This window comes from Passer montanus, unplaced genomic scaffold (assembly GCF_014805655.1).
Source record: "Passer montanus isolate IOZ18808 unplaced genomic scaffold, ASM1480565v1 scaffold18, whole genome shotgun sequence".
Lineage (NCBI taxonomy): Eukaryota > Metazoa > Chordata > Aves > Passeriformes > Passeridae > Passer > Passer montanus.
This window is the reverse complement of record NW_024365381.1, coordinates 16,942,588-16,954,718: the sequence shown is the minus strand read 5'-3', so window position 1 is coordinate 16,954,718 and position 12,131 is coordinate 16,942,588. Positions and strand designations below refer to the sequence as shown.

Genomic DNA, 12,131 nt, shown 5'->3' with positions numbered 1-12,131 from the left:
GCCGCCTGTGTGCGGACACCTCGTGTGCGGGTTCGGGAGAGCCTCAGGTGGAGCAGCCAGCGAGCAGGACCAGAGCTGTGCACCAGCAGCACGGCCGTCCTCAGGGCTCCTGCGGCCAGGAACTGCGGCTGTACAAGCAGCTACAGGTACCCGCGGGAGGGATCCATGGGCGCGTGTGTGCGCCCAGCAGAACGAGGGATGCAGCTCCACGGCTGGCTGACCAAGGACATGGTGCTGGCAACAGCCCCACAACTACCGGCTGCAGCACCGCCGGCACCAAACCCTGCTCCAGAAGGACGAGACGCCTTCAGCTCTGCTCCAGTAGTGGTCCACAGGGCACCTGACACAGGGTGGGGTGGTGCGGGATGGCCAGGAGGTGGCTTCCCGGACTTTGAGAAGTGTCAGCTGACTTTTCCAAGCAAATCCACATGATCAGTCCCTGCATGAAGTGGAGCCAAGTGCAAGGACACTGCCACAGATAGAACCATTGTATTTTAGGTTTGGGAGTGTGTTCTGGCACGCAGCAACACAGGCTGTGCCTGGTATGTGCCCTCTGCTCCTGCCCATACCCAGGAGATGTCACCATAATGCACAAGCCTGTCCAGTGGACCATCTGTCCCATAGCAAAATTTTTAATTCTGAGAAGGTGGGAGCTGGGTTTTGAGAGGACAGATGCCACCAGAGTCAGATCTGAGCCATGAACTCCACAGTCCAGGCAGCAGGAAGCACAACGGCATGTAAAGGGATCACCAGCACAAGGACATCATGACAGCTCCCCTGTCTCTTTCTCATCCCTGAAATGAGTTCAGACTTCTGTATTTGGGACTGAAACACAAAGGACCAGTTAAGGATGACATGGTCTCCCTCCACCTTTCCAAGTGGCAAGCCATGCCTACCTATCTTTGGTGCATCACTGAGCTACTTCTTGCTTGACAATAGTCAGAGCTGCCTCCAAGCTTCCCAGCTTTCTAGGGTGAATTCTCCTGGCCCCCAGCTGCTAACACAATCATCAAAACAGCTCTGGGATCTGCTCCACTGTGCCACTCAGCCAGGAACACACTGGCCTGTTCAGCCCTGGCAGATGCTGCCACAGTGCTGACCCAAACAGAGCTACAGGAGGACAGCATACGCAAAGGTAACATTTACTGAGAGATACAGAACTGAGTATTATGAAGGACATACATGGATGGAGAGGGTGGCGACACCACTGCAGAGGGCAGCTTGGGCCCCGTTCCCAGCATGCCAGGAAAGGAGCTGGATGCTACCGGACAAGTAACACAATGGAGATAACTGTGGCATATGTGTTTGTAACAAACAGACCATTATAACATACATTTCTATGGGATCACATCTAGTGATTATATAAATCCATATAGAGATCACTGTATAAAAACTTTGTAAAAAATACTTTAAAAAAGTGTAAAAATGTGCATTCAAAAGCACGGCCGACACAGACAGCTGGGCTGTAAACATTATACTGAGTGTGCTTGTGGGGGGCGCCTGCGCCACCGAGCCCCGACAGGCCTGCCCGCCAGACGGGGCTGCATCAAGTGTTTGTGGTTCTTGGGTGTGGGTTTCCTCTGGAGCATGTGCCAGGAGCAGCAGCAGCCTCTGGGCAGGGTGCTGGTGGGCACTGCCCAGCTGCCACGCCTCAGCCTGCGGCCCCTGCTACCCACAGGCTGCGTGCTCCTCGCAGGACACGCTGTGGTTTTGTGTGTCCCAGGGCTGAGAGCAGGCTGAAGGGTGTGCTGACCTATCACAGGGAGGTTGCCCTCACTGGCACCGCCAGCTCTGCTCCTAGGTTCAGCCTCAGAGTACATGGCTGGCAGGTTCCTGATCTTCTCTGTTCCCATGTTTGGTCCATAGTTCCCAAGGAAGCCCACTGGGTCCTGGCTGCACCAGGCCTGGGTGCACAGTTCTTCATACAGTACATACATTAAAGACCCTGGAAGACCCTGTGCCACTGTCTCCTCCTCCTGGCCCTGTGCCACCTTCACTTCTTCTCTAGCTGCTCCAGCAGTGGGTTGGCTTCACTCTCAGGCGTCTTGATGCTGTCTGTCCGCACAATGCAGGTGGGACGGTGCCGGTTCAGCATCAGGATGAGCTGCTGCCTCTCCTGTTTCAGCTCTTCTATCTGGGCCTTCAGCTCAGCATTCATGAGTTCTAGACGCTCGGACTCCTAGCAGAACAGGAACACAACCGCATGTGACTTTATCTAGCAGGACAAGATACAAGAAACAATTTGGCCAACATGCCACCTCTGCTTAGAGCTGTCCCTCAGCCCCTGCAGCAGGGGGCTGAAGACCTGCCAAGGCATTACATCCCTCCAGGCAGTTCATCCCCAGCCCTGCTGCCTTGTGCTTGGCACTTAGTGCTGTCACACAGAAACACACAGCCACCACCTGGGGCAGGTCTCTGCTGCACCCCAGCAAAACCTGTGCCCGGCTGCTTTCTGTGGTCTGGTAAGGTGTTTGGGAGCAAACCCATGGTGAAGTTTTCACCCAGCCCATCTGTAAGCATCTGCCCGTATGAAATCACTCCTTCCAAGTTGTGTCATCTGCCCATGCCTCACCACTGTTTGCAGAAAAACAGCAAGGTGCTGTGACAGTTTTTCTGCCCTCGGGTTAGAGGTGGAGTAGACATCTGGCCTCCGAGTGGGAAAATCTTTAGGACTTCGGTCAAGGGGCCAGCACATTGCCAGCCCGTCCTGTGCCACACTCACATGGGTATCCCTGCTCCAGCACTAAGACAGAGACATTATTATTCCTCTCTCACTGCAAGCCCAGAGCCAACCTCCAGCCCACTCCAGCCCTGGTACCATGGGTAAGCTCTGCCTGGGCATGAACATGGTCACCACCTTCACAGCCTCACGAAAAGCAGGGGCTGTATTTTCCCAGATAAAGGCACTGGAGCAAGGGGTGGCAGAGGGGAAGCTCAGGAGGCAATGCTTCCTGCAGCTGGAGCACTGTTCTAGGGAAGTCCCTGTTGTGCCCTGGGACAGATTGGGGCACCCACCCGCTGCAGGAACTCCGTCCTCTCCTTCTTCTTGTTACGACATCGTGCTGCCGCTACTTTGTTTTTCTCCCGGCGCCTTTTCCTCCTCTCTTCTTCCTCATCCAGCTATAACAAGACAGAGAAACCCAGATCAGAGTTGGGGCAGGAGGTAGTGGTGAGCACCTGGCAGCCCCACCCATGGCAGGGCAATGTGGCAGCCACCTGGTCACGAGCCACCAGCAACATGACTTAATCCTCACTGGAACCAGGTATGCTGCTGCTACAGCCTCTGCCTCCACTTTGTGGGAACACAGAGAGGGTGACCTGTATCCACAGCTGAGGACACGGCTGGTAGGGGACAGACAACCCTTCACAGGGATGCTCCCTCCCTGAGAGAGGGAAGAGACAGAGAATAGAGCCCCCTCCCAGAAACACGGGTGGTTTGTCACAATACAGGCTCGGCTCTGTGAGCACAGACATTGAAAGCATCACACACAGCCAAGGTCAAGAGGCAGAAAATCCCAGAAGATACCCCAGCTGGGCCTGCCCCATTCCAGCGTCTGGGACTGTCTGCTGCAGCACTGTCTGAGTCACGGGGCCACCACAGTAAGGTGGGGACAGGTCCTGCATCCCCTGTAAGGAGGCAGGACACAGCAGTACCTGCACTGTTTGCCATGACTCAGTTCTCTGTGCTCTTTGACTCAATCCACACAGGCCAAGCCAACAGGGCTAGAAAACCATAATCAAAGTATTTACAGATATATGCTGCAAAGCCTATGTAAATGGCCAATGGCATGCCTACATCCAAGAACAGAAACTAGCGCCTTCAAGAAAAATCTGAGTGCTGGAAAGCCCTGCAAAGTCAGGTTACACTCTGTAGCATGGATAGAGAAGAAAAGGTCCCCAGTGCCTTCATCCACATTTGGCCTGGGTCTCTGAAATTTGAGGCGTCAGAATGAACTGCCTCATTCCTATTGACTGATACCTGGTGGCCATAAGATCACCCCACATGCAGACACACCAGCAGTGCCTGATGGTAATGAAGGCTGCAGGTGCCATCATCCACAGTAGACTGTGCACACTGCTGACAGTCACCAAGTCCAAAACCCACTAATCAAAACATGCCAGTGTGATGCACAAGGACTAGATGAAACCTGGACTCAGCAAAGGCAGGGTGAAGGGGCAGCCTAAGTAAGCTGCGTGTCCAATACACAGCACAGAGCACGCTGTGGAAGGCAATGTCTGAGCTTTATAGCACAAAGAGTTTTGCATCTTTTCTACCTTGCTTTGCAAGCATTATACCACAGCTGCTATTTCAGCTGGGGCGAAAATATTAAGCAAAGCCAGCACAAGCTATGCACAGACTTCCATCATGCCAGGCTGCCACCATTCCCATGAGAAGGCAGTGTCATGGGGCACCAATGTACCACACTCCAGAGAATTGGATGGGAACTGCACTGATACCCCCAAGTCCAGTCAGAAATGGACAGCTCACACTGCACCCACATAGATGTGACAGGTTAGAACTAATCTGGAAAGCACTAAATCTACATTCTGCTGCCAGGTCTTACAAAAGTTCCTGGCAGAAATTAAGAGAAGGTGAACATCAAGGTAGATGCAATTTACCTTGCACACTTACCCTCTACTCATCTACCCCTAAGACAGCTTCTTGGTCTGTTAGTTCAAGGATTACTAGGAGGGTGCATAGAGGTCACATATGCTCACAGCTCCAAAGCTCAAAAAACACCCCCAAACTTGGCTTCAAAAGTACATCTTGGGGCATAACACCAACTGGAAAGCAACCACCAACTGCACCAGCCCTGGAAACTGCCTGACATTTCCATGCCCATTGGCCCATTCAACTGGAATTAGAGAATAAGTGATCTGTCTCTGACTCTGCCTCCACCCCACAGAGGGCTCAGCAAAGGTCTGTGTCCTTTAGATGGAATACAGATGCCCAAGAAAGGTGGCTCAACACAGATAGAAGAAGCGAGAACCCTTGGTTCTGCTTTTTGACCACAGCTCCTGTGGCTTCATAGAAATATAGAAAGGTTTGGAGATCACATAGTTCCAACCCCCCTGCCACAGGCAGGAACACCTTCCAGTACAGCAATTGCTAAAAGCCCCATCCAGCCTGGTCTTGAACACTTCCAGGTATGAGGAATCCACAAATTCTCAGGGCAGAGAAGTTCTCTTCTTCAAGACAGCAGGTTTTCCCCAACTGCATCTGCTTGATTTCAGTTCAAAAAGGTGACATGGCCCTGATGCTGAGGGTTAGGATGTTATTCAGAGGCACATGGGACAGTGATGGTGTATCACCCAACAGCATGTCCCAGCAGTTGATCTCCAGGGGATGGATCCCTGTGGGTAGAAGTCCCTGTGGGAATGCCTCCTGAACTGCTTCAGTCAGCAGCTGCCAAGACTTGAGGTGATCATCTGCCTGAGGGACAGGGCTCAGTCCAGAGGGAGCACCCCAGGTGGGATTCAGTGGTGGAGGACCCCAGCAGCATCTGTCTACACCTGTCCAAGAGGAGAGCAGCTTTCCCAGTGGGGCTGCCTATCACCCTGCAGAGAAGGTGGCCCACAACACCCACTGGGTGGGTTTTGTGGGTGCCCCCAGGCACAAACACCCCAATGCCAGGAGATGCTGGTGCCCCCAGCAGAGCAGAGAGAGCTGCCTTGCCCAGGCTCATGGCAAGCAGCCTGTCCTCCCAGCCACCACAGAGTGGCACACAGCATTCCTGGGCTCCAGCACCCTGCAAGAGGAAAGCAGCTGCAGGCTGCATTGCAAAACTGTGCGTGGGCAGCTTCTTGGCTACTCATGGGATAAGTAGCTACTGCTTCAGCTCCCTCAGGCTTTTGCTGCAAAGCCTTGCCAAGGGCAGCTCCATTTGCTGTCTTCAACTCCTCAGCTTCATGGGCCATGCAGGGGAGGAGCCAGCTGCATGGAAGGTAGCTGTGCAAGGGCTGTCAGTGGGCTTTCTCTTATCCTTCCTCTACATGGTGTGTAGAGGAACAGCTGGCTCAGAGGACACGCAGCAGTACCTGCTGTGGGGCAGAACTGCCCTGTCCCTGTCACACAGATGCCAGTGACATCACATACCTATGACCACAAAAAGCAAAAGCAGCGGTTGCAGGGACAGCTCTGAAGTGCCCAAAATGCCCCAGGAAAGGAGCTGGGCCTGGGAAGACAGCATAGCCCCAGAATCACCCTCTTTCTTCTCCAACCCGTGAAGCAAGGCAGGCACTGCAGACCATTTGCTGCAATAATACCCAGGCGAAGAGCTTGGAAGAGAATTTGGCTTCAGCTGCAAATCTGTGACTTGCCCATAGAGTAATGTAAGCCATTAGCATCCCCAGAGCCTCACAATGGTCTCCCACCGTATCCTAGCCTCAGCTCTTCCCACTGCAGAGCTGTCCAAGTCCTTCCCAGGCAACATCCAGGCTGCACAAGCTGACTGGACACTCTTTGGGCAGAGCTCCTATGCAAGGTGATCAGATGAGCTACATCATACCAGTTCTACCCACAGAGTCCACCTCAAACGGCTGGAGGGAAAGAACAGGGATGCTCTGCACAGGTGAGCCTGGCTGCTGCTGAGCTCCTGCCAAAAAATTGGGCTAAATTAAGTGTCAGCACCATTTGGAGAGCAGGTTGCCCACTGGAACTCCTATTTTACTCCTTTCGGCTCACAGCTCATCAGAGGCAGCTTTTCACATCATCCAGCACCTCCTTGCTCATGCTGCCAGAGAACACAAATCACCCCATCCTCACATGGCATCATCTGAGGTAACCTCACACAGAGCAAATGCTCTGTTCAGAAGGCTGTTTATGGGACCTTCTGACCGCAGCCAGCACCCTGCCAGCGTGGGACCTCTGAAATGGTGGGTTCCCAGCTCCATCTGCAGGCAGCAGGAGGTGCAAACACTCACCACCAGTTCAGCTGCAGTCACAGACTGGACAACCAACACATGGGACATAAGGAAAACACTGTCCAAGCATCTCCTGCTTCTGACATGGCAGCCTGTGGTACCGAGCAGAAACTACCCACCTTCTCCATCCCAGGAAACTCGAGGTGAAGCCAGGGCCCACCCCAAGCAATGGGACAGGGGCAGCTCCCAGCCAGCAGCGCCTGTGGCACAGGCTGAGTCACTGCCCCACACACCCCATTCCCGCTGGAGAGGCACCACAATGCCAGAAGCACCAAGGGCTTGTTGACATGGGTGACAGGCTGTGTGACTTCTACGCTGGGTGCATGCCCCAGCCTAGGGACACGTTGGTTGCAGCAGACCCCCACACGCAGGGATTGAGTTCAGATGGCTGCCAATTCCTGCATTGCACCAGTCAGGTCTGGAATGCTGAGGCTACCATTGCCAGCCAGGGACAGGAAATCAGGCAGGGAGAAGAGGCAGCCAGTGGAGCAGCTGCTAACATGCACGCACACCACCAAACATCAGGGTTTGAGTTCAGATGGCTGCCAATTGCTGCATTGGACCAGGTCTGGAATGCTGAGGCTACCACTGCCAGCCAGGGACAGGAAATCAGGCAGGGAGAAGAGGCAGCCAGTGGAGCAGCTGCTAACATGCACGCACACCACCAAACAGGCAGCTTATAAACCAGGCTGCTGGCCACTGCTGCGACAGCCAAGCACAGGCAGGAGGGAAACCCAGGCAAATGCAGACAACAGCCCTGCAGGGCCACCTGCAGCCAGCAGCCTGCAATACTCACCTCACTTTTGACAGGCTGGGGTCTCTTGCCAAGCTTCACCTCCAGGAACTGGAGCGGCGAGATCATGGCGCCGATGTTGCGGATGTCAGCGCACTTGAGCTCCTCGGCGGTCAGGGCCGTGCCAGGCAGGCCTGTCAAGGGCCCGAGGCCGGGCAGCGCACCAGCCGTCAGCGACGGGTCGGGGATCTGCCCTGGCATCATAGCAGGGGAAACAGCTTCCCAGGCTGCAGGGGACAGAGACATCCCGTTACAACCCGCTTACAGGGCCGCATGACACAGCACGGGACAAACTCATGCTACAGACACATCACCTACAGGGGCAGACATTCTCCCCTCTGCAAAGGCAGAGAATAAGCAGAATCTGTATTATAGAAACCAAAATATAAGAATCCTGCCAGGAAGAATAGGCTACTGGGGTGTGGGTCAGGAAGAGAGGAGACCTGAGAGGCAAAGCAGCAGAAGAACAGGAGCTGGCTGCAACAACAGTGATGTGATCCCATGGACACCTTTCTCTGGAGTACAGCGGATCAAGGTTTGCTTTTAGCTGAATTTTGATTAATTAATATGTGGATTATTAGTTCAAGAAGAAAACGGCACAAATAGGACCATAATATGCCCTAGGCTGGATTCCTTCTGGGCAGGCTCAGCCACTGGTCAGGGCTGGGACACAGCACACAAAGACCATGGATAAAACTGCAAGGAAAAAAAAAACAAAAACGCCACTGTACAAACATCTCTCAGCACAGACATGAGGAAACAAAGGCTGGAGGGGAAGGGAAATGGTGCAAGGTTCAAAAGTCCTCTTCTATCATGAAAGAAAAAAAGTGAGAATAGGATCAGGGCAAACTTCAGCAAGTCACTTATAGGGAGGTGAAAGGGAGTTATCAATAAGTATGAAGAACAAGCAGCAAAGATATAATAAAATTAAACCTAAAATGGGAAGTCATAGAGCTGGAGCTGTTACATCAGTCCAAAAGCCACTGGAGCAGATGGTTGTTGGCTGCAATGCAGGTACATCCCTGCTGTGAAACTGGCCTGGGACACTCACAAGTTACCTGCTTACAACATTCAGAGTCACCTTCTGTCCACACAGCAGCCATTTACCCCTCTTCTTCAACTCAACCACATGTCCCAGTGTGTGTGCACTGCTCCCCTTGCTCTGCCCATCCAGAGAAGTCCCAGCACACTGTAGGAGCCTCCACCCCCTTCTGCCCCTGTGCAGGAGGCACCAACACAGCAGGGATAAGGACCAGCAATGTCAAGAGAGAAACAGACTAAAGGAGTGGACCCAAAATCTCAGTGTGCAGCTTCCTGCAACCACAAGAGCCAGTCAGAAGGCAGGATTCAACAAACAGCTGGGGAAACTCACGGAGGCTCTCACAGCACCAAGTGTCAGAGAAAGGAGGAGCATTAAATGAGGGATAACATGCACTGGCCCTGCTCTTTCCAAAGCATCCACTCTCATCTGCTGAGAGAGCAGGTAACAGGTGATAGAGACTTTTGGCCCAGGCAGCACAGTTGTGCACTCATGCACACACACTTAGCCAAGCCAGCTGCTCAGCACTTGTGACAAGGTGACAAATCTATCTCAGTACCAGGCTGAAAACTTGAGAAAAGCTGCATGTGAGATAAACTGCTGGATCACAGAATCACAGAAAGTTGAGGCTGGGAGGGATCTCTGGAGATTGCATGGTCCAACTGCCCTGCTCAGGTGGAGTAGGTGGGAGCAGGCTGAACAGGGTTAATCGTGACAAACAGAGAAGTTAAGGATTTCTTGGCACTGGCACATCTCTTTACCCATGAGATTATTTGATATATTTGTTAACATGAAGGAACCAGAGATAAGCAGCAGAAGGAAAGGAAAAACAAGCACAGAGACTAGTCAAGGGCAGAGAGGCTAATGCAAGCTCCACAGCATCCAGCACGGGTGCTGTGCAAGCTGTATTGGTGTGACAGACAGAATGATTTGCAGCAGAGAGTGTCTACAACCTGCAATGAGCTGTGAGCTGTCAAACAGTCTAATCTGCCAGTGAAGAGGTCCAGGTGTCAGCATGAGATGTCCCCTGGCAGGGTTTGCTCAGCTGTGACCAAGAATTGGGAAAGAGCAGGGAAAGCAGATGCAGCAAGACAGAAACCATAAAGAGGAATCAAGCCCTCTGCTCCAGTCATCCTTTAGGAGACCAGAAAGGGGAGAGCAAGCCAGTGTTCAGCAGTGCTGGGAGCACTGCTGTGGGGAGAGGAAGCTGGGTAGGGAGGAGGTGGTCTGCATAAGGTGATTAAAGCCTGAAGAGAAGATAGGAAAAACAGACAAGTAACTTTCCAAGAGAAGAGCTACTACCTGATGAAATGCACTCCTGCCCATTTGATGACAGAAAAGAAAGAGAAAATACTTGGTAATGATACTTGACCTCAGAAAAGACTGCAAGTCAACTCCCTGAGACTGCAAGAACCTTAACTGATGGAAAGTATTCATTCTTCCACAGAGATCTCTAAACTAGAAAAATGTAATTCCACATCTGTAGTGGAATCTTGTACTGACATCTTGTACCAGAATCTGCACCAACATCTTGTAAGGTGCCCAGAGATGCCCAATGCAGCTGGGCTCTGAAGCTGCACACTACCTCCCTCCCCCTTCCTTTCAGGCCTACACATGGCTAAGATGCTTCACCCCTCCAGAAAAAAGTACCATCACACCCTGAGGCTGCACTCCAGACAGGAAAACACAAGTTATTTAGGGAGTGTGGCTAAATCCCTACTACCTTCCTCAGAGATCATCCCTCTCCAGCAGGAAGGCACCAGGTCAATGAGGTGGCATAAGAAAGGGGAGGTGAATCTAGAGGTTCTTCCCAGGACTCCCTGCCACAAGACAGAGCTGTATGGAGTTAAATCCAGTCTTCCATTTTGGGATAGCTGTATACACTGCAGAGCTGGCCATTTCCCTGACGCTGCCACCAAGGTGACATGCTGTGGCACTGGGGAAGGCACCTGCCAACAGCAGCACGGCCCAAGCCAGCAATCCCACAGATATGTGCCCCCAGCTTGAACAGCTTACATCAAAATTTAAAAAATAAAATAGAAAAATAATCAGTAGCAAAACTATTAGGAGCATTCACTTGAAGTCTCTCACAGACTGATTTGGGGCTCTGACCCACCCTTTCACAGGCTTCAGGATGAGAATTTACTTGAACCCAGCAATGGAGGCCAAAATCCATTCTGGACTTGGAGGGCTTGGTTTTAATTTATTCATAGAATCATAGAATAGGCTGAGTTGGAGGAACCCATCAGGATCATTGAGTCCAGCTCCTGACACTGCACAGGACAGCCCAAGAGTCACACCATGTACCTCAGACTGTTGTTCAGACACTTACTGAACTCTGTCAGGCTTGGTTCTGTGACCACTTCCGTGGGGAGCCTGTTCCAGTGCTCAACCACCTTCTGGATGAAAAACCTTTTTCTGATATCCAACCTAAACCTCCCCTGCCTCAGCTTCATGCCATTTCCTCAAGTCCTGTCACTGGTCACAAGAGTACCTGTTCCTCCTCTTCCCCTCACAAGGAAGTTGTAGACTGCAGTGAGGTCTCCCCTCAGTCTGTTTTTCTCCAGGCTGAACAGACCAAGTGACCTCAGCCACTCCTCCTGCAGTTTCCCCTCCAGGCCCATCACCATCCTCATGGCACTCCTTTGGATGCCCTCTAATCACTTAATCCCTTTTCTCTATTGTGGTGCCCAAAACTGCTCACAGTATTCAAGGTGAGGCCACACATGTGTGGGGTAGAGCAGGACAATCCCATCCCGTGACTGGCTGGCCATGCTGTGCTTCATTTTCTTCCATCACAACATGCAGTTGACAGCACCCAGGCTAGACAGTCCAGGTCCTCAGGCAGACTGAATAGAGAGTCACTGCAATTTATGAAATAAGGAGCAAGGAGAAATCCATTCTTCAGGCTGTGGGACCTGACCACTCAGCACCCTCCCCCATGCACTCCTGAGCCTGGGCAGGTTCCTGGGGACAAGTGGCTAAAGATTTGAAAAGACACTTTGTTTTCTCCAGCACATCTTCTCCTTCTGCATCTCTGATCTGGTAGCTTGATATGCCTTGAAATAGCCTCTGTACCAGCGTAACACACAACACAGGTCAGAGTGAAGGGGCTGGCCCAGTATCCAATATGCTCTAAAAATTCATCCTGGATCCAGGGACTGCAGTGCCAAAGCCCAAATGATACCTGCACAGTGTAAACTAAATCTTAAGTTCATCAAACCAAAGTGCCAGAAGCCTTCTGGATAATCATAAACCTGCACATTAAGATGAACTGAGAACTAAGTAGAAAGCAGGGAAAGTGCCTTCTACAGGTGAGAGCTTGCTCAGGGGTCAGAAAGCTCAGGAGCACATTGAGAACTGCCAAGAGTCAAG

General features: G+C 52.1%; 1 protein-coding gene across 1 annotated transcript; it reads right to left on the bottom strand.

Annotated features, from left to right (window-relative positions):
* Positions 1-1,126: 1,126 nt before the first annotated feature.
* On the bottom strand, positions 1,127-8,117 carry JDP2 (Jun dimerization protein 2). Its single transcript, XM_039705475.1, has 3 exons — positions 7,721-8,117; positions 3,016-3,120; positions 1,127-2,179 (listed from the first exon to the last, which is right to left on the bottom strand). The coding sequence occupies exons 1-3, from the start codon at positions 7,961-7,963 to the stop codon at positions 1,994-1,996; spliced, it is 534 nt and encodes a 177-aa protein (XP_039561409.1). The 5' UTR covers positions 7,964-8,117; the 3' UTR covers positions 1,127-1,993.
* Between the last annotated feature and the right edge of the window lie 4,014 nt (positions 8,118-12,131).

Coding starts and splice junctions, on each gene's coding strand:
- JDP2 (XM_039705475.1), bottom strand. CDS start 7,963: ATGTCTCTGTCCCCTGCAGCCTGGGAAGCTGTTTCCCCTGCTATGATG. Junction 3,121..7,720: donor CCCAGCCTGTCAAAAGTGAG/GTGAGTATTGCA, acceptor GTCTTGTTATAG/CTGGATGAGGAAGAAGAGAG. Junction 2,180..3,015: donor GGACGGAGTTCCTGCAGCGG/GTGGGTGCCCCA, acceptor CTGTTCTGCTAG/GAGTCCGAGCGTCTAGAACT.